General features: G+C 45.3%; 1 protein-coding gene across 1 annotated transcript in view; it reads right to left on the bottom strand.

The window, feature by feature from the left end:
- The window catches only part of TTC28 (tetratricopeptide repeat domain 28), a 131287-nt gene that overhangs the window by 72357 nt on the left and 34032 nt on the right, over positions 1–24898 (bottom strand). The window contains exons 2-4 of the mRNA XM_087754629.1: positions 8108–8255; positions 5064–5336; positions 3899–4029 (exon numbers count right to left, since the gene is read on the bottom strand). Coding sequence (XP_087610755.1) covers positions 3899–4029; positions 5064–5336; positions 8108–8255 — 552 coding nt within the window. The remainder of the gene's footprint in view (positions 1–3898; positions 4030–5063; positions 5337–8107; positions 8256–24898) is intronic.

Raw genomic sequence — 24898 nt, 5'->3', positions numbered from 1 at the left:
TGAGTGGAGATACATTCAGTCATTAGTACTTAGCCACATTGTCACAGCTATAGTCATAGTAGCCTAAATGCAGGCCTTAGTCCTCTCTGAGGAAAAGCTCACAGACTGCAAGCTTCTGATGCTCATCAGAGCCAGCTTCTGTGACGGGCAAAAGACAATGAGCTAAAGTAACATAACCCCAGTCTTCCCTCTTAACACAATCTGTCCCTCTTCCTTCTGCACATCACGAGTACCTTGGCTGCTGCTTTAGGGAACCTCTCTTGGTAAAACTCCCAGACCTTTCATGGGCATTATGTAAAAACTGGAAAAATGACCAGCAGCCCAAGCTACCAGTACGTATTTTCCTCAGCACATTAACAAAAGACAACGTGCATCGACATTTTCGTAACAGAAAGTATGGAATAAGTCACAAGAACATGAGGCTACTGCTAGTGTAGGACAGGGCTGTAACTCTTTATCTGTATATCTTCAAGCAGCAAGGAAACAAAGTCAACATTTCACTCCACCGTAGCCAAGTCGGCTTAGAGAGCAGATCCTCTCATCCGTGTTCAGAAGCACCAAGCCCCGTGCTGGACAGCATGCCATTATTTCAGGACAGAAGTGGTTAAACTCTAACAGCCTGCAGCTGGCTCTGAAGAAGAAAGGAAAAGACAAGCCTGTATCTAGGGGCCCCACCAGTCTAAGAGTGTTTTATCTCCACCTCTGTGCACAAATGAAGTGGGTCTTAGTCAGAGCTAGTGCTAATGGAGCTGCCCGAAGACGAGCTCCCTAACGCGCACACACGCACAGAGCTACGGTCCCACCAGCCACCAGTCCTTGTGGTCGCTCCGTGTTCAAATGAGCTGTACAGCATCCCACTCACTTAGGAAGGTACAGTCAAACTGTCTCCCTAGGGGCTGTAAAGACACAGTTCAGGACACCCACACTGCCATCAGTGTGGCAGCTGAAACATGGATAGGTATATCCACATCAGCTTCACTTCAGCCAGTACAGGAGACACCGTTGTAAGAGCAGTAGCATAGACTTCATTGGGACTCTCAACTTGAGTACATTCCCAGGGTCTGCAGCAGGCCAAGACAGCCCACGCTGAAATCTGCTCTGCCTCAACTTTGCAGAGAAATGACAGGCTACCAAGCTGCACTGCTATTTCCTCTTTAACTGCATCTAAACAATCTCAGAGCTGAACTCCTGCACTCACCTCCGTCAGAAGAGAGGCAACCGCCCTTCTAGATGGTCCTGCCTACCTTCCTCTCCTATACTGCCCCTCCCTTCTGTGGTCATCCTTTTTAGGATGGTATCCTACCAACCACAGTGACCATCTGCAAAGCTCCACAGGAACCAAAGAATGCATGGAAAGAAAGACCGAGTCCCTTATGGTTTCTAGTTTCCTGAATCAATTGTACTTTTAAGTCTGCTAATTCTTTCAGAAACAATCTCACAGAAATTAGCTCATCTGGATTTCGTGACCAGCCCCTGCAGCTGGTCAAAAAATCCAACGCATCACTTAATTGTGATGGAAAGCATTGAAATGACACTGGAGATGGCTACTTCATGGTGCCCACTACAGCATCTTGCCAAGAACCAGTCTTACTTGTCTGCATAGACCAAAACCACATGTACGTTCAATACCCCAAGGTCTCTCTTGGACATGCTAGAGGTATGCCAAATCCCAGCTACTTCGGCTCCATTCTCTCTCTGGGAACAAGTATCACAAAACAGACTGAACTTTTCCCCACATTGTGACTGCAAAGAGCGGATGACCTATTTGGACATACGGATGTATGATACGGTGCTTGCAACAGGAGTTGCATGGACTCCCTGGGCCAGGGAGAGAAAAATGTTTAAAATCTTCAGTCCATCTGAGCAGCTCATACGATTCCCCGTTCAGCTGACAAAGTTTCCCTTCTCAAGGCTTGAGGGGGGGAGGACAGACCTGAATGCTCCAGCCAGGCCCTCCTGGGTTTATGGGTGACGCAATCCAGCAGAAGCCCCTGTACACCCATTTGCTTCAGCAGCCTCAGGACCCAGTGCTCCCTCTGAGGGTAGCAGTCTCCCATACAACGGGAGCACTTTTTAGCTTCTAAGCCAATTCTCTGTACAGCTGGAGGTAGAACAATTACCTCATTACAGTCGCACACCAAATTCCCTTCTGGTGGAATTCACATCAGCACTACTGCAACTTTATAACATTTGCATTATAAAAATGTCTGCAAAGGAGGCCAAGAAAAACAGCTTTTTGTTCAGAGGAAGCTCTGTGGTCAAGATGATGTCATCAGAAAGCGCCAAATTAATTTCCTGTGGTTACATCCTACAGGAAATCCAAGAAGCTCAGCTTTCTTGCTAAACCAAGTAGTCATTTGTTGTCAATAACTGTTAATTATGTGCCCAGATGTGTCATAAACTAAGAACTATCACGATTAGCCTTCATTCCCTGGATTCCTCCCAGATCGACCGTTGGGATCTGTTTAGATCAGCGGCCTGAAGTCAGTGAAATGCACCAGCACTTGCCTCCCTGGGCCAGCCCAGGGGCTCTGGGGCGCAGGGGCTGCTGCGCTCACGCCATGCGCCAGCACAGCGAGTTTCCTGCCATTTCCTTCAGCCCCCTCCCCGCAACGGGGGGATCTGCTGCTTAGAGAGATACCATGGAGGAGGAGCAGCTACGTAGATTAGACTCTTAGCAGGAACGGGGACCCCTAATCAAGAAAACTTTTATAAAGACAATGATGAGTAACAGCTTTTTTGCTCTGCATGAACAGAAACAAGGAAACCAGGAGGTTTTCCAGCTGGTAAAGTAATCATGAAGATGTCTAGCAGGTCCCTCCCCCAGTCACAGTCCTTCTACAACCTACTGAAAGACACATCTCTCCAAGGCTTACTTGATATTTAAATTATAAAATAACACTTCACTAAGCACTTAGCTAATTCAAATGGATCTTTTCAATGACTTATCAGTGGGAAATGGATCTCTCCCAGTTTTAGATCTCCCCAAAGCTACATGCATTTACATGAATTCACACCTGCCCTGCTGCCTCTAGCCACTCCCTTCACCTGCCACACAACCCACAAGCCCTCTGTTTTCCCATTCACAGTAGAGGGGAATCCACTGCAGGGAGGTGGGAATGGCTTTTGTACCTGTAACCTGCACTAAAATTATGATTCTGTCCTTACAGTGAACTTTCACTAGAAATCTCCTGGGACAGACTCTTCAGTCCACGTAGCATGCTTCCCTGGCCTGGCAGGGAGCCCAGCATAACACCTCGAAAGCTGAATAGTAAACGGTCAAGGCAGATCAGATCCAGTCCAAGCAACCCCTGCACTTTACACAACATTGTACTTTCAGGTTTGCAAGGATTCTTTTTCTTTTCACTATTTTTTAAACAAAGAATATTTTACGTGAACATTTGGGACAGGGAGCTCATCACTTGTCTGGAAAAGGCACAACATAGGATGCACCCTAACAGAGTTCGAATCAGTAGCATCTGCATCACAGAGAAAACAAGAGCTGATGACAGCAAGGGCTCAACTGCAGAGATGTTGTATTGACACCTACTCAGCAATAGCTTCTACCCTCACACCCTAGAGCCTATGCACTGTGGGCAAAATGGACGGGAAGGGAGAGGGAGGCAGAATGACTTACTCAGAGCCACATGGAGACTAGAGGCAAGGGGAGGCAAAAGGACAAACCAAGCATCCTGCCACCCTCACTCACATACTGTATCTACTGGTACAAACGATTTCCTTAACAAAAGGCAAGTGAACAGCTGGGAAGAGAAATCACATAGCTTCCAAATTCTCAGAATAACAGGGCAGACAGACAAGACTTCTTGACATGTTTGTATCTCTCTAGAAAACTATGCAGTGCTGACTCCCAGTCCGGTCTATTTAATAAGCTTCCTACCTCTCTGTCCTTGAGTTTCATGGCGAGCACCAGCTGATGTCTGTGGTTAGTAAGGGCCTCCCGGTAATTTCCTTTGGAGAAGAATGCGGAGCCCAGATTTCCATGAGCTCGGCATTCTCCCGTCTGGTCACCTGAATCACATGCAAACAAAACAAAGGTTAGCTAACAAAGGTGTTGCTGGAAGCGTCCAGCAGAAAGACTGGAACTCGCTGTACAAGTGATGCTCCAGTGTGAGAACCAGCATCAGAACAAACTCATCCTTATGTTTAATACACAGCCAAAACTCTCCTCTTTGCTGGCTTTCAGAAACTTCTACAATAGCCATCAACCTTATTTTTAGAATTGTTTTAATTTGTTCTTCAGCCTAACACTTGGCAATTTCCCATTCTTCCATGTTTATTCCTTGCTTGACATTAGCAATTTATTTGTGAAAGTAAGTCAATGGCTCAGGCTTAAAACAAGTAAAGAGCATGCCAGCTTTCCCAGAAAGCAATTCTGCAGCACAGCTCAGCTCAGACACAAAGCACATCTACTATTGTCTTCAAGACAGTAGTCCCTATACTTTCAGCGAGCTCTCCTAGCTAGAGCCCTCAGTCATTATCGTCTCTACCTCTGCAAGGTTATGCCTTTCTGTCTCACAGACTGTCTCCTCTCCTACAGCACCCTGAAAGCTTGCAAGATCTCAGGATATACCGTACACGAGAGGGATTTTCCAATTTGTTTATTTTTTAAACCCTCTTGTTCATCCATTGTCTCACTCCTGATTTGTTCCTTCCCTGGCAACTGCCTCAGAAGCTCACACTGAGTACCTTATTCCATCTAATTCTTGGAAAAACAGATTGCTTCATTTAAGACTCATTTAAGGTTTTGAGGCCAAGTCTACACAGGGGTTAAGACCAGTTCCCACATACATAACACGAGAAAATTAGAGGACCCTGCAAAACCTTAGCACATTCATTGATCATCTGCCCCCTCACATACATCAGTAACAGGGCTGCACAAGCCTACAGCTTACACATTTCAGAAACTTCAGATTTGATTTAGCAGCTTATGAAATCCCACAGAAACCTGAGCATTACAGAGAGATGCTGACCATTAACACAGCTATTAATTTGTTCCATCTGTACCAATCCAGCACTCAAGCAAGTGAAATGAGAACTCTTACCTAAAGTCTTGGCTACGTCCAAGTCCTGCTGCATGTATCCAGTGCTTTTCTCCGTATTCCCAAGGGACCAGTATGCACTGCTCAGTGCAGAGAACACTGATCCCCGCAGCTTTAGGCTGCAAGTGCCGATCTTCAGGGCAGCTTCTAGCACCACCACAGAAGCCCCATGGTGGCCCGCAGTCAGAAGTTCCTGGCCAATCACAGACACCACAACAAAGGGGCTTTTGTCCAACTTCATCTTCTGCAGTTGTTGATAGGTGGGCTCCAGGGACTCTGAAATACAAAAACGAAGGCAGAGTTACTCAACAAACCAAGTTATTTGTATCTAGAACTCATCTTCATTTTTTGGTAACCAAATGACATGCGAGTTAAGGGCCAGATTGCCCAAATCAAACCAAGATTTATTATGGGAACTCAGGGCGCAAATGCATCATCTAATATCTAGTACATCAAGACAGATCAACTAGCAAGCTGATGTTTTCCTTGCAGAAAGCACTTCAGGAAGACAGCACAAGCATGCAGAGCAGTCTCATACTGAGCTCTGAAGACCGGCCTAATGGCAGAAGGAATACAGAAAACACTTGTAGAGTTTTGTAGGAAACTGGAAATGGGCCACCAGCAGTGTATAAGAGCACTGCAGTTTCTGCTCCTTCAGCACAAACTTTTAGCTGAACGCCTGCAAAATCTGTGCCTGGCCAGATACCACGGCACACAATGTGTGCCAAGAGAGGTGACAAAAACCACAGAAAGCAGCTGCTCCTTCTGCAGGAGAAGGTACTCCTCCAGAACGACAGCACTGAACCTGCCAATCTACTTATTGTCTGATTGTTTCCATCATTCAGATGATAAAACATCTTGGCTGCATGTTTCAATGCGGACATCAATATAACAGGACTCCAGAATTTGCTGACCAGTGGCATTTCTTGATTACATGCTCTCAACCTGAATCAACACTACTACAACCACCTCAGAAAGCCACTTGCTCCCTGTTTTCATCATTTCTGCCTCTCTACAATCACCAAGTATATAAGCAACAACAAAAGAGGATTTTAACGCTTCCCTAAAGATGCAAACAGTGTGAACGTGATGCCAGTTACTGACACACAATTAGATCTGGGGATTAAATGCAGATATAAGAGGACAGAAAGAGTTGCTGTAACATGCCACCATGCTTATCACTGCAAGAGCAGATACGAACTCAGTTCCTGTCTTAAGGAGCTTACTTACGATCTAAGCCAGGTAATCCAGGCAAACACAGGGAGAGAGAGGGGTACAGACAAGGAGAAAGGAAGAAAAAGGAAAACACAAGAGAAGTGCTCCTGGTAACCGTAAAGTCCACTAGGAAAGGGAGAACCAGCATGGTGACAGAAGGGCAGGCATGGAGTTCACTACTGCTCTTGTACAACAGCAAATGGTAAGGGAAGAGACATAGCCACAACCAGGTGAAAGATGCAGCAGATTCAGTTACTGGGGGAGTTTCACCTTCATCTCTACATACTGTGGACCCACACTCCCTGAATCCCTCAGTGTCTGCACGTAATTATCTTTAGCACGCCACTGACACATAGAGCCCTTCTACCCTTTCGGTTGCTCCTCTTCTTTCTCTGAATGCAAGTATCCTGGAAGCTACCACTCACATCAGTCTATCCATGGCTTCAAACAATCTATTATCCCGGTGGAATCAAGTTACAAAGGACTGGCTTTACACCATAGACAATACCTGGAGAGAGCTTCTATGTCCCTCCTAGAAAAGGAGTTCTTGGAAAGGGGACCAGAACAACACATAACAACTACTTAAGTGCTTGCAGAGTGCCTACCACAGTGGGAGAGAGACCCTGAATATTCATTACAGTAGTACAGTATATATACACTCTCAAAGTAAAACTAGTACTTTATAAGCAAGGCTACTCTAAAATCTGTCAAACCAGTGAGTGGAAAGATAACAACTGGAGAGCAGCAACGCTGAGAAGTACAGTACGGAGCAGCACTGTAAATATACAGCAGTGAGACAGTGAGATCATCCAGCCAGATTTGGGGGTGCTTACATAGAAATACCACATCACCTGCATTCTAAGCAGCAGCCACAGCACCTTTGGGTACCAAATGAAATTAGCCTCACAAGGTAACTGCTATATAGGACAGAAACTTCCAGGTGAATTCATTTTAGAGGACAGAGAAAAACACTGTAAAAAAGGAAACGCCAACAGGGATGTTTTTTCATTTCAGCGCTTCTTGGCCCCTAATCCCTGGGGTCCCCAGCAGCACCTGCTGAGGATGAGAACTGCCATGTTCCCTCCAGGAAATACCACTAGGACATCGCAACACAAAGCTTGCAAGAAAAACAGAGCAACAGAGAAACAGAGCAAAGAGGAGACTACCTCCTTCCTCTAGAGAGGAAAATCCTGGAAATGGGGACATTATGAAAGAGAGGCAAAATGCTGTACAGTTAATACAGCTTCAAGGTCCATGTGATTTCAACACTCTTCCTGATTATAAGTGAACTAGCAGAGCAGCCTTTTGCCTTCTGGAATGCTGTGTTTTGAGAGACATTAGTACCATGGAAAAAGCTGCTGACGTGCTCTTCTGGGCAAACACTGGCTCAGAGCATTTCAGACTCCCTGTTCCCAATGGCCAAGCACCAGAGCATTGTGGGAAGTTGTTCCAAGTAATAAGAAAGCCAGGGCCACAGTAGTGCACACCTCTCTATCTACACTGACACTGGACAAAAGACAAATGAGCAAGGACTTAATTGGAACTTCTGCACAACACCAATCTGATTCATCTCCAGTGCCTCTAGAGCTGGGTATCACCATCTCGCTGTCCCACTGAATCAGAAGAATATTTTTTTTTTACCTCCTCCTACTTCGGGCTCCTTTGTCAGCACCTGCTGACTCAGTAGAGAAGTCAAAGCCTGAAATCTTTCCCTTCAGGCCTCCAGATTCTCCCCCCTCAGATGCTGGCAGAGTCACCCATGGACTGAAACTACCGTCTCTAAGTACCTCAGCAGCAGATCACCATCCTTCAGAAAATCTGCTGGCGCTTACCTCGCATGGGAGATTTCATGGCGGCCTCGACCATGCCAACCAGAAGCTGAAGACTCTTGGGATCTTGAGCCAGTCCTGACGCAAATGCTGCCAGTGCATCTGCATGACGTCCAAGATACTGAAGGGCCACACCCTGTCGGAAGTATGCCTGAAAAGCCAAAGGGAAGAAGAAGAAATGCCAATTACTTAATTGGTAGAAGTCACAAATAACAATTCTGCCTGTGACCTTGTGCTGGTGGACGCTGGGCTACATGATCACACTCTGGCTTCTTCGGTCATGCTGGCTATAATCAGAAAAATCCAACATCACAGTTTGGTTTATGACTGCCACCCAGTCGCTTATCCCCATGGTGTGATGACTTTCTCAACCTCTGCAAGGCCTCTGAACTGTTCTGGAAACCAGGGATGGTAATTACTATTAAGGCAAAGCTTTCCCCTTGGACTTGGCCAACTACTTATCTACTTATAACCAAATGCTCATTCTCGAGACCTCCATTTCTGTTTGCTTGGCTCACACAGCATACAAATAACTTGCTTCCTTTCCCATCGGTTCTTGCCAATGAGTACAATTTAAACATCCAGTACTAGCAGAGACCAAAATGTACTGGAAGTTCAAGTTGCAACGAAACATGATGCAAAGATCCAGACAGGAGCCGGGTATATATCATAGAATCATTTAGGTTGGAAAAGACCTTGAAGAACATCAAGTCATATGCACTACTTAGATTGAGGCAAGACACTGATAATTTTGAACATGTTTACAAGAGCATTTTTCTTTGTTTCTTCCTTTCCAAGGAAACCATTCTTGGGAACGTGCAATACCTTCAGAGTAACTTAAATGTCTTGTCACCGTGTATTTCCATTTCCACATCAGCAACAACATCAACATGCAGCTGCAAAGCATTCCCAAACAGAGCTTCCGCATCTCCCTAAATCGGGATACCAGGAACCTACACACAAAGCAAGAACTGCAGAAGCATGTTCTGCTCACACATAAAGCAACGGCAAAGCGTCAGCTCAAAGGGTATCCAGGACTTCCTTGAGAGCTACTGGTTAAGAGATCACAGAAACCACAATCCAATATTTACTCAAAGTACTCAGGTATATTTGTAGCACATACATCTGGACGCTATGTTATAAAAAGGTCTTGAATCCTTAAGCACCTTTGATGCGCATTATTCAGGTTTTATCTTCATGTCTGGCTAATACCTTTCTGATGCAAACTTTGCTGCACTTCTGGTTCGTTCAAAGCTATTTCAATAGCACAAATAAAGCTGTCAGAACAGAAGATAAAACATTGTTTGCATTTCTTTAAAAGTGCTTTAAGAACATAATACTGCTCCTTGAGACTGGCTCCTAGTATTGCTTTCATGGATAAGACCTCATCACTTTTTCTTTCCACCTGTAATAGAAACCTGTGCTCAAGATACATTAAGTATACATCTGTGGAAGTCTTTTTACATAAACAGGATAAATCTCCAATTAATAGCCAAACTGGTATTTCATTAGAGCTTTCAGACACTTTTGCAATCCAATCCAGGGAGGCAGAGATTAAGGAAAATCAGAAATGACATGAGAAATTTATAGACATGAATATTTAATTTCTTTTCCATTAGTAAGCCTTGATTGTAGAACCACTTTTAATGAATTCGATGAAAGCAAAATTCTTTTCATTAACCTTTAGTATAAATGTGTTCTTATTGAACCAAACAGGCTATTGTACCGGAAACCCAATTCAATGTTAATTAGATTACTAGCATGAAGCTTTAAATCAAAGAAAACGCAACGAACTAACAACATGCAGTGGCCATCAAGCATGAGTCCTCCCAGCAGTGAGCTGTCACCTAAATCATGGCATACACTTTTAAGTCCTTTTTCCCCCCCCAGTATTGTCATTTAATTACTTTCTTTACCACCTGATGACAGAGGCAGTTTGATGCAGCACATCTTTGATGGGGACCTTCCCAGCTGACAAGGCTGGTCCAGGATAAACATGTCTGCCTGAATCAGTTATCAAGGATAAGGGCACAAATACGCAGCAGCCAGCAAGGAAACTTGGTACCATGTGTAGGCATCTCCAACATCTCACACTTTACAGGAAGGTAGGAGCTTGCCATCTCCGCTCTCAGAACGCATACTACCAGGACAGATGGCACATCAGGGAAGACACAGCTTCCTCGCCACTGCAGACAGAAACCCAAAATTCACTTGTATACAAGTTTTCAAGGAAAAGGCAGGAGGGAGACGGATGCTACAGGCAATGCAGACAAGCCTCCCACAGCCTACGGAAAACAGGAATACTACGGCTTCTGTTTCCAAAGGTCAGAAGGGACCACGCAGTGCAATCCTCTCTCACATCCCATCCTATACACACAACGGCTGTAGGACAATAAGTAACATACTCTTCAACTACGGGTACAGCAACAACTAGCTTTCATGTCTCCCATGAAGGAAAATGGCCCCTGTGAGGTAAATGGAAAAAAGGCAAGCTAAACAAAACACAGGTGAAGCCTCTGCTCTACTTCCAGTTCTTGTACAGAAATCCAAGTGAACATCAGTTCCCAGCTGGAGAAAACACACCACAGGTGCAACATCACGGGGGGGGGGGGGGGGGGGGGGGAGGAAAGAAGAGCCTGGCCACCTCTGGTCTCAGAGCACCTTGCAGAGGAGCAACAGGTTTTGCTCACTATGGCCCGCCCAAGAACTCCAACAGCCTCACTGCAAGAGAAGGGCCCTGCCCTGGGATGCACCAGTGGCTGCAGCAGGGACACTGGTTTCTAGCACCTGCCCATCCGACCCTGTCACTTCTGTGGAGCACTGAGCACATCTCAAATGCTGTGACAACAGGGTCATCATCCCCTGAGCTCTGAATACAGAGGAGACACCACAGGCTCCAGACGAGAGAAGAAAAGACCGGGATGAGATTCAGAAACACCATGCAGTTCAGTACCGTGCATTTCCAGCATCCTTTCTGGAAAGTGTTTTTATCCCCTCCCCACATCTATTCCTGGAAATCCCCCCTGGAAACAATTTAATTTGAATACAAACGCAGCATTCAGAGCCCAAAAGAAAAACCTATTAATCGTAACTGAAAGGAAGATTTTGGCCAATTTTTCTCCTGCAAAAACCCTTTCCTTCCTTTCTCCTCCAGCTTCCAGTGTATACAGAACGCTCTCCACACATTGTGTTATCCAGAGACCTTTAACAAAATAAATAAAAAGCATTCACATCACCTATTTCCTCCCCTAGAGGCATTCACAAGTTAGTTTAGCATTGGAATGAAGACACCGTATCAAGGGAAAAAATCTGCAAAGAGGAAATGGTGAGAATCACCCTTTGGAAGGGGAGAGGAAAAGGAAAGGCAGGGAGCCAGCAGCTGCAGCTGAAGAAATGAGACAAGGAGCGGCTTTCCAGTCCCGACACAGACAGAGTCTTCCCACGCTTCAGCGAACTTTACATTTTTAATCACACTATGTGAATATAGAAGAGGACTCACTCTGCAGTAAAAGTTACATGAATTTTCCAGTGATCCCAGGTAAGAAAAAACTATTGATTCCTTTTCAGAAGATTAAAGCAACAAGTGAATGATGAAGACAAATGAACAGCAGGTGCTTTCTAACCTGTGGCTCTTTGCATCCTCAATGTAATACAAAGAGCTGGAACAATCTTTTTCAATCTCTGCATCATACATTCCAGGAAACTGTGCAAAAAGGAAGTCTCACTCTCAGCTGAATTTTGGCACTAGATGCGCCTCCCTCAGCGGGAAAAATTTTCTGCTCTCCTTGCGTTAGCATGATCAAGCACGTGCTCTGCTGTTCCTGTCTCCAGATTCACTAGCGTGCCACAGACTAACAGCACCTGCACCCAACCCTGCAGCTGGAGCCAACTCAGGTTCTGCGCGGTGCAGCTACTGGCGTCTCCACTGCCAGCCCCTGGAACAAGAGCAGGGAGAGCGGGGATACAGCACTACCAGCAGGAGCCTTCTGGGAAGGGAAGAGGATTAAAAGGTAAAAGGCAGCTCTACCAAATGGTGGATCTTATCAAGTCACTGATAGTGAGTTAGAGAGGTTGTTGGCGAGTAATCCCATGCACGTATGGACCTTTAGTTCTGGGAAACCAGACCATACTGCTGTCTCATACAGTCATTTTTTAGTCCACTGGACTACTAGCCTCCCTTCAGCCAGTTTAAAGATTTCATATAGCCAAGTGGAGATGGCCTGGGAAGGAGGACAGGGAATAATTAGTGCTTTTTATCTATAATACCATTGAAAGCACTGTTGACATTCTGGAAGCAAAAAGAAATTATTCTAATTAATTAACTTGCAAAATATATTTGGCACTTGAGACTTCAAAGCCATGTAGAAAACTGGCCCTGTAACAGAGGCTGTTCATACAGCAAGTCCAAGCACAGAATGCCAGTGGTGTGAAGTTGCATTGCACAGGACCCATCCAAATGGTAACAGGTCTTCCCGCCTCATTCACATTTTGCTCCTCCCCCCCCTTTGGACTTGCCTTTTTGCCCCATGCTTATCAGGATGTGCTGCGTTTTCATGGCAAGAACATGATTTTTAGTGCTTTTCTATACTATCAACTTAATTTTCGAAAAATGAAAGAAGACCTTCCTAATCAGACGCTCCAGTTTTGTGGAGGTGGCTGATGGTTGAGCTGCAGCAGTCAATGTCTGCCTAATCAGGCACAATCTCTTCTACAATTCTAAGCACGAGTCCCATTTGTTCTGCTCTATTTATCGACCAGTGTAGTTTCTGTACAGGCTAGTATTTTTCATCTGTGTTTATTACAGCCCATCTACTGCACAAGGAGAATTTCTATCTGTCCTACTAGGAGCTGCGCACTGGACTGACTGCTGCAGTGTCCAGTCAATGCAGATGCAAACATGCTTGTTAGTTTTTTGCTCCTCATCACCTGAGATCCCATCTAGATAACTGTCTAGACCCTGAATATTAGCTTTTCACGTGCAATCTGAAACAGGATTAGAATGTAAATGCCATCATTGAAATAGCTGATATTAAGAGCAGTTCTGAAATTATTAACCTTTCTAATATCAATACGCAAGAACTGTTTAGACAGAGCAATAGTAATTGGTTTATAATTAACACAAAACATGCAATGAAGATAAAAATACAGTACAAAGAAACAGCATTTATGAATGTGAATGGGACCTCTATGTTTTCCAGGATTCTGCTAAATAAAAACAAGCCCAGTAAAGGAAGCCTAAAACAACTCGATGCTTTTCTTAGCGGCTAAACACACTTTAATTTTTTGGACCAGGGATCTGGGCAAATACCCATGCTGTACTGGCATCTGTAGCAGGCTCTGGTACAACTCTTTGGGCTCATACCATTTTTCCCTGTAGAATCCATGGCAATAAATCGTTCAGATCCTTAGTGCATCTCATATGCAACTCTTGCAAGAGTTAGAGGGAAGCAGCAGCCGCAGGAGTTCAGTCCTGTCTTACCACAGTCTCTGGTAAATCTGAAGCATGAGCTCATGTTTCTGGAATATGATTTAGTACCAGGGTACAAGCATTCTTCTAACAGTAGTCTTTATACTCTTTACTGGGTGGGATGGTATACTGTTTATAAATATTTTAAAAAAGCTAGAAGTGGGGGATTAACTGGCATGTACGAGCCCTGTGAGAGCGCACTGTCACGCAGCTGCCTTAGGACACATTCAGATAGCCAGGCAGAAAACCGGGAGCCCTACCTTGCTCCCTGAAGTAGGGTAACCCTTTCAAGAGTTTTACGCACAGCAGACCACACGTGCACAGCTGATCCCCTCCAAGCACTCCAGCAGAGATCCTGCAGGCCGCAGGCTGCCCACAAGGAGCGCAGCAACAAAGACTATCCCAGCTTCAGGATCTCCATCTGCTGAGGGTCAGGCTCCCCCCTGCCTCCACTGACACCCAGGGGCTCCCACATCTCCATCTGCGCCTCCTCCCCTCTCTGCACAACCCCCTTTCTGCAGGTGGTCCCTTTGCCATTGTACACAGCAACACCGCGCTGCCTTTCTGTGCCCACGCCGCCTTCCTAGGGCTCATCTGATAATTTTGTCATCAAACTTCATGCTCAGAGACTCATTTACATAATGAATTGCTGGCTGATTTGTAACTGGATAATGGAGACAGAAGAACAAAACTGGAATGGCATCAGAAGAACCTGGAGCAGAAAATTACTGTCAAACAAACATGGAAAACTTGGAAAAAAAAAACAAAAAACCTCAGCCTTAGACAAAGACTCCCATTGTACACAGGAGGAAATTCAAAACACCTTTATATTCACATCAGGTTCAGACCCTGGACAACCAGCTATCTGGACAGGAAAGGCAAACACACAGAAAACCCTTTTTCTACAATGTTGTCTTGATTTGCCAGATCAGGAGATTATGCCAAAAATAGCACGAATAATTTATGACGCATTTAATTGGCCTGTCCTGAGTCTGCAGAACGCATCCTGGACAGACAGACCCACTGCCCCGCATCCACCAGCCAGCTCCCTCAGTGCAGCCCACGCGAGCCAGGCCAGCGGCTGACGAATACGACACGTGTGACGAATGAAAAGGAGGAAAATGTGGGAACGGCTTCTTGGGGCCGAGAACCAGGTTGAATCTTTCCTCTCCCCTTGTAACTGCTTTACAGCCAAATTTTAGAGAAAAATACAGGACAAGTCTCTGCTGTGGGATTCCAGGAATGTGAGGAGAGGGAAGAATGTGCTTTAATTCAGAACACATGCAGCACATGCATAAATACTGGTTGCCGTCCATATGAATTGAACTCCCGCTTTCACAAAGTGAAGGCTGCACCCTAGATAACAGTTTTCCTTCAGAGTCCGTACGCTCGGCTGGCACCTGAGCCACTACTGGTAGCCTGTCCTAAAGAACAAGCAGAGATCTGACAAATTTATTGTCTCTGCAGCATAACTTCTTTATCTTCTACCCGTTTCCACGGTGTCTCTTACAGGAACTACGCTACTCGGAAACAGAAATTTCCTCTAAGCCTCATTGAGCCTATGCAGAAAAACAGGATGGGGGGTGTGTAAAATATCATGCCTTGCTTTATTCAAAGAGCATTTAATTATTCTTATTAATTGTGCTTCCACTATCTCCAGTGGGACACCGTGCACAGATCACTTGCCCACCTGAATTAAATGTAATCATCAGTAATAAAGAGTCAAGCACAGACTCTTGGTTAGCACAGAAGTTAACAGCCCAGCTTTACATATAGCTTATTGTTGTTGCTCCATTCTTGCCCACTCTGGGCTCCTTTTAAGGAACAATGGCTACAATTTAGATCCTCTCTTCAGAGGATATCCCCCACCTTTCCTAACAGCGCATCGTAACAGACAATATTGCTATCTTTATCAGCTACAGCTCTTAAGCCATATTTGATAGCAAGAACTAGCCATGAGTGGGGAAAAGTGCTCTAGACGAGTAACAACCAATCTGTTGATACCCAAATACAGCACAGGGAAAGCACAACCAGCCTCGTGTTAAAGGCTGACAGGCACATATGCAAGTACAGCATCTTCTAGAACTCCTCCGCAAGTCAACAGGGACAAAGTTTTGCCCAATTTCTGGCTAAACAACTTGGTTTAGAAATTGCAGAAGAAAAGATAAGCCACCTTTCACCCTGCTCAGAAGTAACACCAATCTTGGTAAGATATTATTGGAGATTTAATAGATACAGAATTACACAAAACTTAAAATAAATGGATTAGATGACACCTGTAGGCTGCTTCTCAGTGGAACTTGGGGCAGTGGCCTGACTGTTTTTAGCACCATATTACCTAGAGCTTTGTTTAGCTTCAGCACTGTACCATGATTTAAATTGTATTAACATTTGGTATTTAACTGCCAGTGTACATCTGCACACAATTCTCCCAATTCTAACATGCTGAAAGTGTTGAGAACCTTTGCAGAGCTCAAGAATATACAAACATATGCTACTATTTGTTCTTAGACCCTTAAAAGCAAAAACAAATGAAAAAGCAGTACAAAGGGAAAAGAGGGAATAATAAAAATCATGTCCTAAACTGGAAGACATCCACCACGAGAACTCTCTTCACTATTCAGCTTGAGTGTTCCAGCACAGAGTTTCATTGTCTCACTTCAAATTACTCATTTGAGTAGCAGCTCAAATGAGTGCCCCCCTCTTCAGCATTTCTCCATTTTGCACGCTGGCAGGCTGTGCAAGTTTAGGTGGATCACACTGAAAACCCACAATAAAATCCAGAAATGAGACATTAAAGCATCTGGTCAGCCCACAGTCATGAGGCTTGGCCCTCACAACAAATCCAGCGGGGGATATTTCAAAGATTCATGTTAGCTAATGCAGCACTCATGGACTGGACAGACAGTCCTGCCATAGGTGATCTGGATTCAGAGTTCAGACAATAGGTCTTTCCCCAGCTGCGCAACTGCTGATTAAAGGAACATTGTGCAATGATTTGTAATTGCCACCTTGCAGTGATGACCAAAATCCTGACATCTGGACATAAGAATAAATAATACTATGGTTGTTGTTGTCAGCATTACTCTGTTCTTTCTAGGCCAGCAACTCCAGCAGACAACATTAATGGCACACCTGCCTATCCAGCCGAGGTGCGGCACACAGTTACCAGCTAGCTCTCCGGCCAAGGGAGCACTCAGCTCCAGCAGCACACAAACCACAGGACAACACACTCGAGTGGCACTCCCGTGGGAAAACACTGGCAAGCATCTGACAGCAAAGCCTCCTTTCAGTCTCACAGTATGCAGAGGTCAGACACCGTGCAGGTGAGTCTCTGCTATGCAATGGTACCTGAATTACCAGGAGAGAGACAAATTTATTACAATCCCTGTCACCCCTGAGGCAGCGCTCAGGCTGCCTACATGGAAGCCATCAACAGACCATCTTATCCAAAACCACAGCCAACTGGCTTTGCAACCGGCCTCCTTCCGCATCCCCACTCCCCAGCTGGACACGTCCTGCTACCCCCAGCTCTTCTTCTGCACAGCAGGTGGGTCCTGGCAGTTTGGTCTCTCAAAACTACCTCCACACTTTTGCTTTTCTCCAAATCCAGGTACCTCCTTCTCTGCCCAGAAGACTGGACCCTCTTGGCTTCACACTCCCTCTGTAAAATCCCTCCATGCCTTGCACTTCTCTATTATCCGTGGTACACTGGCCTGTTTTCAGCTGCTGTTTAATTGCTGCCATTCTGAAAACCATTTAGGGTTGTTTTGGAAATGCATGCACTTGTCCTCACTGAAGTAAACTGAGATAAAATAGGATTTGCCAAAATCAAGACAGCTGGAAGGCAGAGACAGTGACTTGCATACCAGCAATTTGGAGCTAGAAAGTGCCATCTCTAATTTTGCGTCCAATTACCAATAAAACATTTGTTTTCTGTCAGCCTTCTCCTGCTTTGTGATTTTAGCTGTAATCTCTGAACCCAAGTGTGCTTATGTCTAACAGCCGTAAGAGCTGGCTATTCCAAAAAGGATGGAAAGTGAAGGTCTCCTCAGGTACAGATTGTGTGGTCACATCAGCAGGTATGAGGACTTTGGCCATTTACAGAGGCGCTTAACCAAGTTGAGTAGGGAATCGTGCCAGATTTCAGATGGCTAAAATCCGGTTATTACGAAGGGAAAGTACTGAAGTCATTGCAAAGACTAGCTAGTCTGGCAAGATTCAGCTGTGATAAAAAGACAAATGACTTTGTTCTTAGCCATAAAGACAATCATAGAGAGAAAAGCTCCAGTTACAGTGAAATTTCTATTTCCTTCTCAGCATTACAGCAGAGGTAACTAAAGTCCCTTTGAAAACCACAGCTGCCTACCTGGACTGGTTTTAATAACACTTTTAAAATACTTCTGACAAAACAAAACACACGTTTAATGCACTCAGTAGAAATCTTACGCTAGCCATAAAGCTGATGCTGTGAGTAGTCTTTCACTCCATTTAACAGCAATTAAAAGCCACAGGCAGGGAAGACGGTTGCCTGATTTCTTTTTTAAATGTTTCTAGCAGACCCTTAGCTTTTCTCTGAATCTCAAACTTAGTATCTGAGGATTCTTGTTTCTCTTCCTGAGTCACTCTGATACGAAATATCTGAACTCTGAATGAAGATGCGTGACAGCTATTAGTGAATTTGGGTGGCAAGTCCAACCGGTTAGCTCCAGCTAGGGCACGCAAAGTTCAGTCTCTCCAGAAGAGAGAGAAGAGAGTGGGAGGTACAGATTCTGCAGGAAATGCCCAGGAACAGCCAAGTCTCAGCACAGTATGTTTTACTTATATTGCAGTTATCATTAATTATGAGGTTAGGAAGAGGATAAGCACAATCTTAAGACAACGCCTATTTGCCTTAACTCAGGTAGAATACGATCTGATTCTACCCTTGCTTGTTTTAATGTCTGCAGTCAGATCTAAACTATTTAGCAGGTGAACATTAGGAGAAACAACTACTAGAAACAATCACACAAGACACAGTAGAGACAAAGGTCCTTGGGAATCTACCTTTCAAAGGAAGATCAGTCGAGTGTCCCTCACCTTCTTTGTTACATGCTCTACCGTCTAGATTCAAGCCCAACCACAAAGCCATTTCAGGCATTTTGATTTCAATTCAAAGAAAAAAAAGCAACTTTTGGTCAGAGGAAGCAACACGGCCAGACTGCACAAAGTGAACGAGCAGCGCTGCAGAAAGGACCCAGGAGTCTGGACTCAACAATGGGCAGCTCTTAAGAAGCTCTGAGCAAAACTAAAAACTTTTGCTCCAAAAAAAGCCTTCATTTTGTTGTGTCCATCAAGCACTATTGAAAATAAGCACTTCTGAATGACACTAACAACACCTGCCCAAGAACACAACCAGGGTAGGTGTGTACCTGGATCCATGCAACAGTCGTGATTTGTCTCCTAGTCAACAGTGGAAGTTACCATTACCCACCCAACATGTACGGTGCTGAATCAGCTAAGCTGATGAGCGCATAGAAACGGCATGGTTACGTGCTCAGGAGGCAGGAAGGCTGTGGAGGGGAGCGACAGCCCATGGACAGCTTCAGCTCTGCTGGGTCCCTCTGGAGCACTGGAAAGGACTTCGCCTAACAGAGGTCATTTCTGCGCAGAGCTTCTATCTCCAGGCATCTCCTCCAGCAACAGAGTTGTTCAAGATCATGAAGTTTTGTTTTCATGTAAGTGATGAAATCAGTATAACCTTGTGAAAGTACCTTTAGACTATAAGAGCAGACTTTCCAGAAGCACTATAGCACCACGTACAGTACAGGTCAGGCAATGAGACAGATACAAAAAATAGGAAGTAGATTAAAAACGCTGGTAAGACACTTTGGTATGGTTACGCCAAAGTGTTACAAAACAGAAGACTGGCTAGATGGGCTGTGGAAAAGCAGCATAATGGATCTCCAAAACTTTGTAGTTTTCCTTTGGCTATGGCAAAAAGATAGGGCTCAAAATTAGTTCAGGATACTGAACCACCTGCAGAAACTAACACGGCAGCAGCTCAGCGTTCCTCCCCTTCAACTGCACGACCGAGTCTGGCCACATCATCTAGCAAACGGTTATTTGTCAACCATCTCACGAACTTAACTCAGACATGTAAAAGATGATCTGTTCGAAGTTGGCTAGTAGGAAAATTAAGATTACTAATTACATACGCTGCCATCAGCTTATGGTTTCAACACCACAACTTTGTGGCTTAAACGAACACTAGGAAATCAAATGTCATCTTCCTGAAGCATCCCATCTGGAAATCTGAATCAGACGCGAAGGAGAGGTGACAGCTCAGCATTTCCACGATGTACACGTTCACTGACATCCCCAAAGCGTCTCATGCAGACTCCTTCCAACCTCCTGCTAAGGTACAGTCTCCAAGCAAGCACTGCAGGAGCACAGGGGACTTCTGGGGTCATCCAGCAAGTTCGCTCCTCATTTTCACCTGGAAGTATTTCCTTCAGGATTGTTAAGAGAGGTGCATAGATATCAGGTGTAGCAGTCAACAGTAGAGTGAAAAGATCCAGCAGAAATCCCCTGAGATTTCATTAAAGCTGCCACAGTTCTAAGTTTGTATAAAAAGGAGGGGAGAGGGAGGTTTAGAGAAAAAGGTCTCTTGCCTTACCAATGTATTTTATCCAAATGACTCAAAACCTCCGTAACTGCTGAAAGTCAGATAAACTTTGATCAGCATCAAACGTAAACAGCAATCTGAATGTCAGAAGAATTAGTGCATTATAGTATTTTAAACAGGCATTTCAGGATTTTAACACAGACGGTCTTCCCAACATGTGAGACACATTCCATTGAAACAACAGCTCTGCATACAACCCAATAGTCACAGAGGTGCAAGGATGCTGGAGCGCACCCTGAGAGCCTCCAGAATTATGCTGGGCTTTGTTGTAAACAAGCCCTGAAGCCATTTCCCTAGCACACACCTCCATGGGTCCATTCTAAAGACTGCCCTGATCTTGAGCTACATCCCTATCTCAGAATAGAAACAAGTGAAGAAGGAAAAAAAAAAAAAATCAGAACAGTACAATCTCCAAGAGCCATCAAAATGGAAGACAAAAGTAAGATGAAATACATAGCAGTAAAGGCACAGGATAATGGCGACTTGTAACGTATTCACACCCGGGTGGCTGCAGTGTAGGCTGCAGGATGGAGCTGGTCCATACCCTTGGAGAAGTACCTCGTGCTCAGGAGGGCTGTGACAAAGCACACATCTACTGCAGACATGGGCTCCTGCCTCCTGGCTCACAGTCCCCTGTCCCGTCCCAACCCCCATCTGCACTCACTCAGCACCGCCTGCCAAGAAGGACAAAGCTGATGATGGGGGAAAGGGGAAAAATCAAATTTGCAGAAGTACGAAATCTATAAATCTCTTTGGCCAAGGTGAACGTGGGAAAAATTCTTCAGGAGGGGCGTCACATTTAGCAAGTTTTGCCAGATCATTACTCTTGTAACGCAAAGGGGAGAAACAGCAACACCGTGTTTCCTTATAATGACTCACCTCCTTTATCACAGATCTCTGAAGCACCAAGTAATTTAGTAGTTGCTATGGAAACTGCTAGTTTTATTGAACAGCCCTGAAGGGGTCAAGAGGTACCATCAAACTGGCCAATTGTAAATTGTTTCCCTGCTAAACATCTGCTTCATTTTAGCTGCTCTACCACTTCTCTGTTTTGTTGTTAGAACAGTATTTGGACTGACTCCAGAAGAGGTGTCATTCTTCAGCAGGGCTGCAACAGGTAAGTCCAAAAATAGCAATTTTCATGCTCTAATACACTGTAAAATCCTTCATACAAAGGAGCCATACTGAGGGCAGACTGGCTAAGGGACTGTGTGCTATTCCTTCTCCCACACATCAGCACTGACCTGAGACAGTGGGAGCAAGCATGAGGAGTTAGTTTTCACCATGATCCCCAGAGGTTTCACATTGCTGCTTACAACAGCCATGAAATGAACACCCTACCAGACTGATCCACTTGTGCCTTCAGAGAAGGGACGACACAGAGCAGTAGGAGGGCCCACCCCAGTGCTCAGCTTCGTAACCCTGAGATGGGACCGTCTCCCTTGCTAGCATGGGTCTGTGCTCTAGGACCACAAAACACTACCTTGCCTGCACTGGACTACCAGAAAACAACATAATCTACCTTCCTTTATTCATCACACAGAAATGAACACCTGAAATTACAAACGCCAGCTAGCAGCATCTATTCCTACAGGCAAGGAGAACAGCAAGAGTACTGGCCGCGTTTCTAACTTTGCTATTGAACTCACTAGATTTGTTTCAGTCCCACGAAAGTGCCTTGCTTCCCAAATTCCTTATTATCCCCATTTCTTGAATGTGTCTATTGTAAACCCGAAAGCATCAGCAAAAAGTAACAAGTGTAGGAGCAAGGTTTCTTCTGTGGAGGATGCAAACAGCGTTTCAGCACAGAGGCACTCCCTGCTTCTTTTCCACGGACAGAAAGCTGCCCTAGGCAGCATCACCTGGAAATCCTTATTCCAACATCTTGCACCTTCAAGCTACAACTGTACTTAATTCAAATAACTGGGGTGGGCAGGAGAGAACATTTTATTACAGAACATACCTGAATTTAAGAGGCTGCATGCTCTCTAATGACAACCATGCCCAAGCTCCTTGCCCAGGGCAAGCCAGTAAAGGGCAGGCTCTGTTCCTTCCCTGCACGTTCTCTCCATTCTTCACTTGGCTGAAAATATCCAAGTGATGACAAAGAAAGCAAAAGCTACATCTGTGTAGACAAGTTCTGGTCTTTCTCACATATCCTGTGAACTCCATTACTTCTGTAAAGTCCTGGCTTGGAAGAAAATATTCTAAACTCTGAGGCATTTGGCATGCCTTGGTATGGAGACTCCAGCCCTTATTCAGACTTTCCATCCCAAGGAACCCCAGGAGAAACAAAGACATTTCTCTGTACATCCACAGGAAAAATTTCCCCTTCGTCAGGTGGTGAGTTCGTAATATTAATCTTGGTTCTCTTTTCTAAAATTATCCACCACGCACTATGACTTCCAACAAGACAGCACATCCTTAGCACTGCTCTGCTGGGACACACCCAGAGGAAGAAGAGCGGGAACGAGCTCTTTGCAATGGCCGCTGCAGCAGCCTCAGGCAGGGCTGGTGAGGACTAGTGCCTCTCACAATGCTGGGGCCTTCCTGCTTGCAGAGCCTAAGTCTGGACTGCTGAGAAAATTATCAGTGGATGAGTCCATTCAGATCAGGCCTCCACCCCTAAGTGCGCACACTCAAATTCTTGCATTATCATACTTTTAAGACTTACAATCACAGTCTGGAGTCTCTTTGGAAAGCAGATCCCCCAGTGACTTGTGTGACGTACTTTAAAAAACCTCCCCACCCAATGAAGACTAACAATTTTAACTTTAACAGGAGTCTCACAACTGCTCTGTCCCTTGAAGGCAGTAAGTTGCTTGCACAGCTCAAGGGCACGAGGTATGCCCTACGCACATCTTTTCTCTTCTGTGACTGGCACCATGTCGCTCCCAGTCTGCAACAAACGCCATCAGCTAACCCCTGAAACATGCAATAGTGCAAGGGACAGGCTCGAGTACAGGGTGCATGGCTGGAAGTTTCTTAGAGAGAAGGGACAAAGTGCACGCTTGGTTCTTTCTATTAACAAACGGGCTCTTCCCAGAATGAGGGGCCTCATGGCAGGTGGAGGAAGGAGCAAAACTTAGGTCAAGTGAGAGAAGTCCAAAAAGGTGCAGAGGGTGAAGGAAGGGACTGTCTTCTCATAGTTGCTTGTAATGCTAGGACTGTACAGAACCTGCAAATCAGCAAATACAGCAACAAATACACCAAAACCAAAGAGGAACATTAATGTGCCACATGACTGCTGACAGGAATTCATCACATTTGGACTCTGATGCAGGCAGGTATCAGGTGGTAGAAAAGCTTCCCTACGTACGAATACAGCGGGATGTGCCCAGCAAAGAGAGGTCACACACCTCCAGAGGCATGGACTCGGAAATGCTGAAGGAGAAAGCCAGGTGCTGCCTTCCCCAGGGGCAAAGCTGGGCCAGAGGACGGTAAGTCCCAGTTCACTGAAGCTGCTCAACAGTGGCACGATCTCAAGTGTTACTTCTCACCCAACTAACAGACACAGCAACCGCCCCTACAAAACCAACAGCGTGAGGTTTTTGGTACCGAGGATCCATTCGGCCTTCAGCTCGTGGTAACAGCCACTGCACAACTGGCTCTTGCTTCAACCAGAAGTCCCCCAGGACAGGCAGAAACAAAGCAGGCCCTCAAGTGCAAGGCACACACCACCTGCGGAGACCTCATCAGCAGTGCTCCCGAGGATAAGCCCTTCGTTAACTACTTCTTGCAAATTCCTCTTCCATTGGCCTCTATTTTGGCATTTCCACAGGAGATTTTCTGAAAAACAGTATGCTGCTCTTTCACTGTGGCATTCTTGCAGGATAAATGCAGCCATGCTGAAAACTAAAATGTATCTCCACAGAAGGAGTAAGTTAATAATAATTACAGTTTGCTGAGGAAATCTCCAGCCAATAGGGGTGGCTGTGGCCTCTTCACTTTATGTGAACTATGAAAATTTTAATAACCTTGGGCAAGATGTTTAAGACCGTAGGCAACAGGAAAATTTCCTCTGCAAGATACCAAAAAAAAAGCCACGAGAACAAAGAGCAGAAAGCACTGTCTGCTGCTTGCCACCAGCCTGCAACTCCATCAGGGTGCCAGGAGGTGAACAAGCAGGCTCAGAATGTCAGAGACACAGTTTTGTAGGTTTTATCATGAAGCCTTTGAATTCCCAAATAAGACACAATGAATAATTTATCCCTGTGTCAATACTGGGTCAGCAGCTGTTCACTCATAGCTAATGATGGTCCAACACGCTTCAAGACACTTGAATGGGTCTGAACAGATTAATGAGCAGGGTCCAGAGGGAAGAGGTGATGAAAACTCAACCCATTCAGATAAAGCTCAGATAAAGAAGCGTCAACCCAGCAGTCACGTCATGTGCATGAGGCCTCACAGGTTCTGAACCTGCTTCAGTGCTGCCCAGCATCACCTCGTCCTGGTGCTGCTCCTCAGCAGCAAGAGAGCAGGAACCTAGGGTAGGCTGGGCTGGCTCCAGGCTGGCATTTACCACCCCGCCACCAGACCCATGCTCATCCAATTCGAATCCAGAGGCTCACTCCTAGTTTATGGCACCCTACCAGTTGCATCAGTCACAGCATGGGGTAGGGGAAATCAAGCCAAAGCAGTCAGCCCTGTCCTTCTGCTC

Source organism: Nipponia nippon, unplaced genomic scaffold (genome assembly GCF_047370975.1).
Source record: "Nipponia nippon isolate SJK-2023a ecotype South Korea unplaced genomic scaffold, ASM4737097v1 scaffold_18, whole genome shotgun sequence".
Classification (NCBI taxonomy): Eukaryota; Metazoa; Chordata; class Aves; order Pelecaniformes; family Threskiornithidae; genus Nipponia; species Nipponia nippon.
This window is presented reverse-complemented; position numbering and strand designations above follow the sequence as displayed.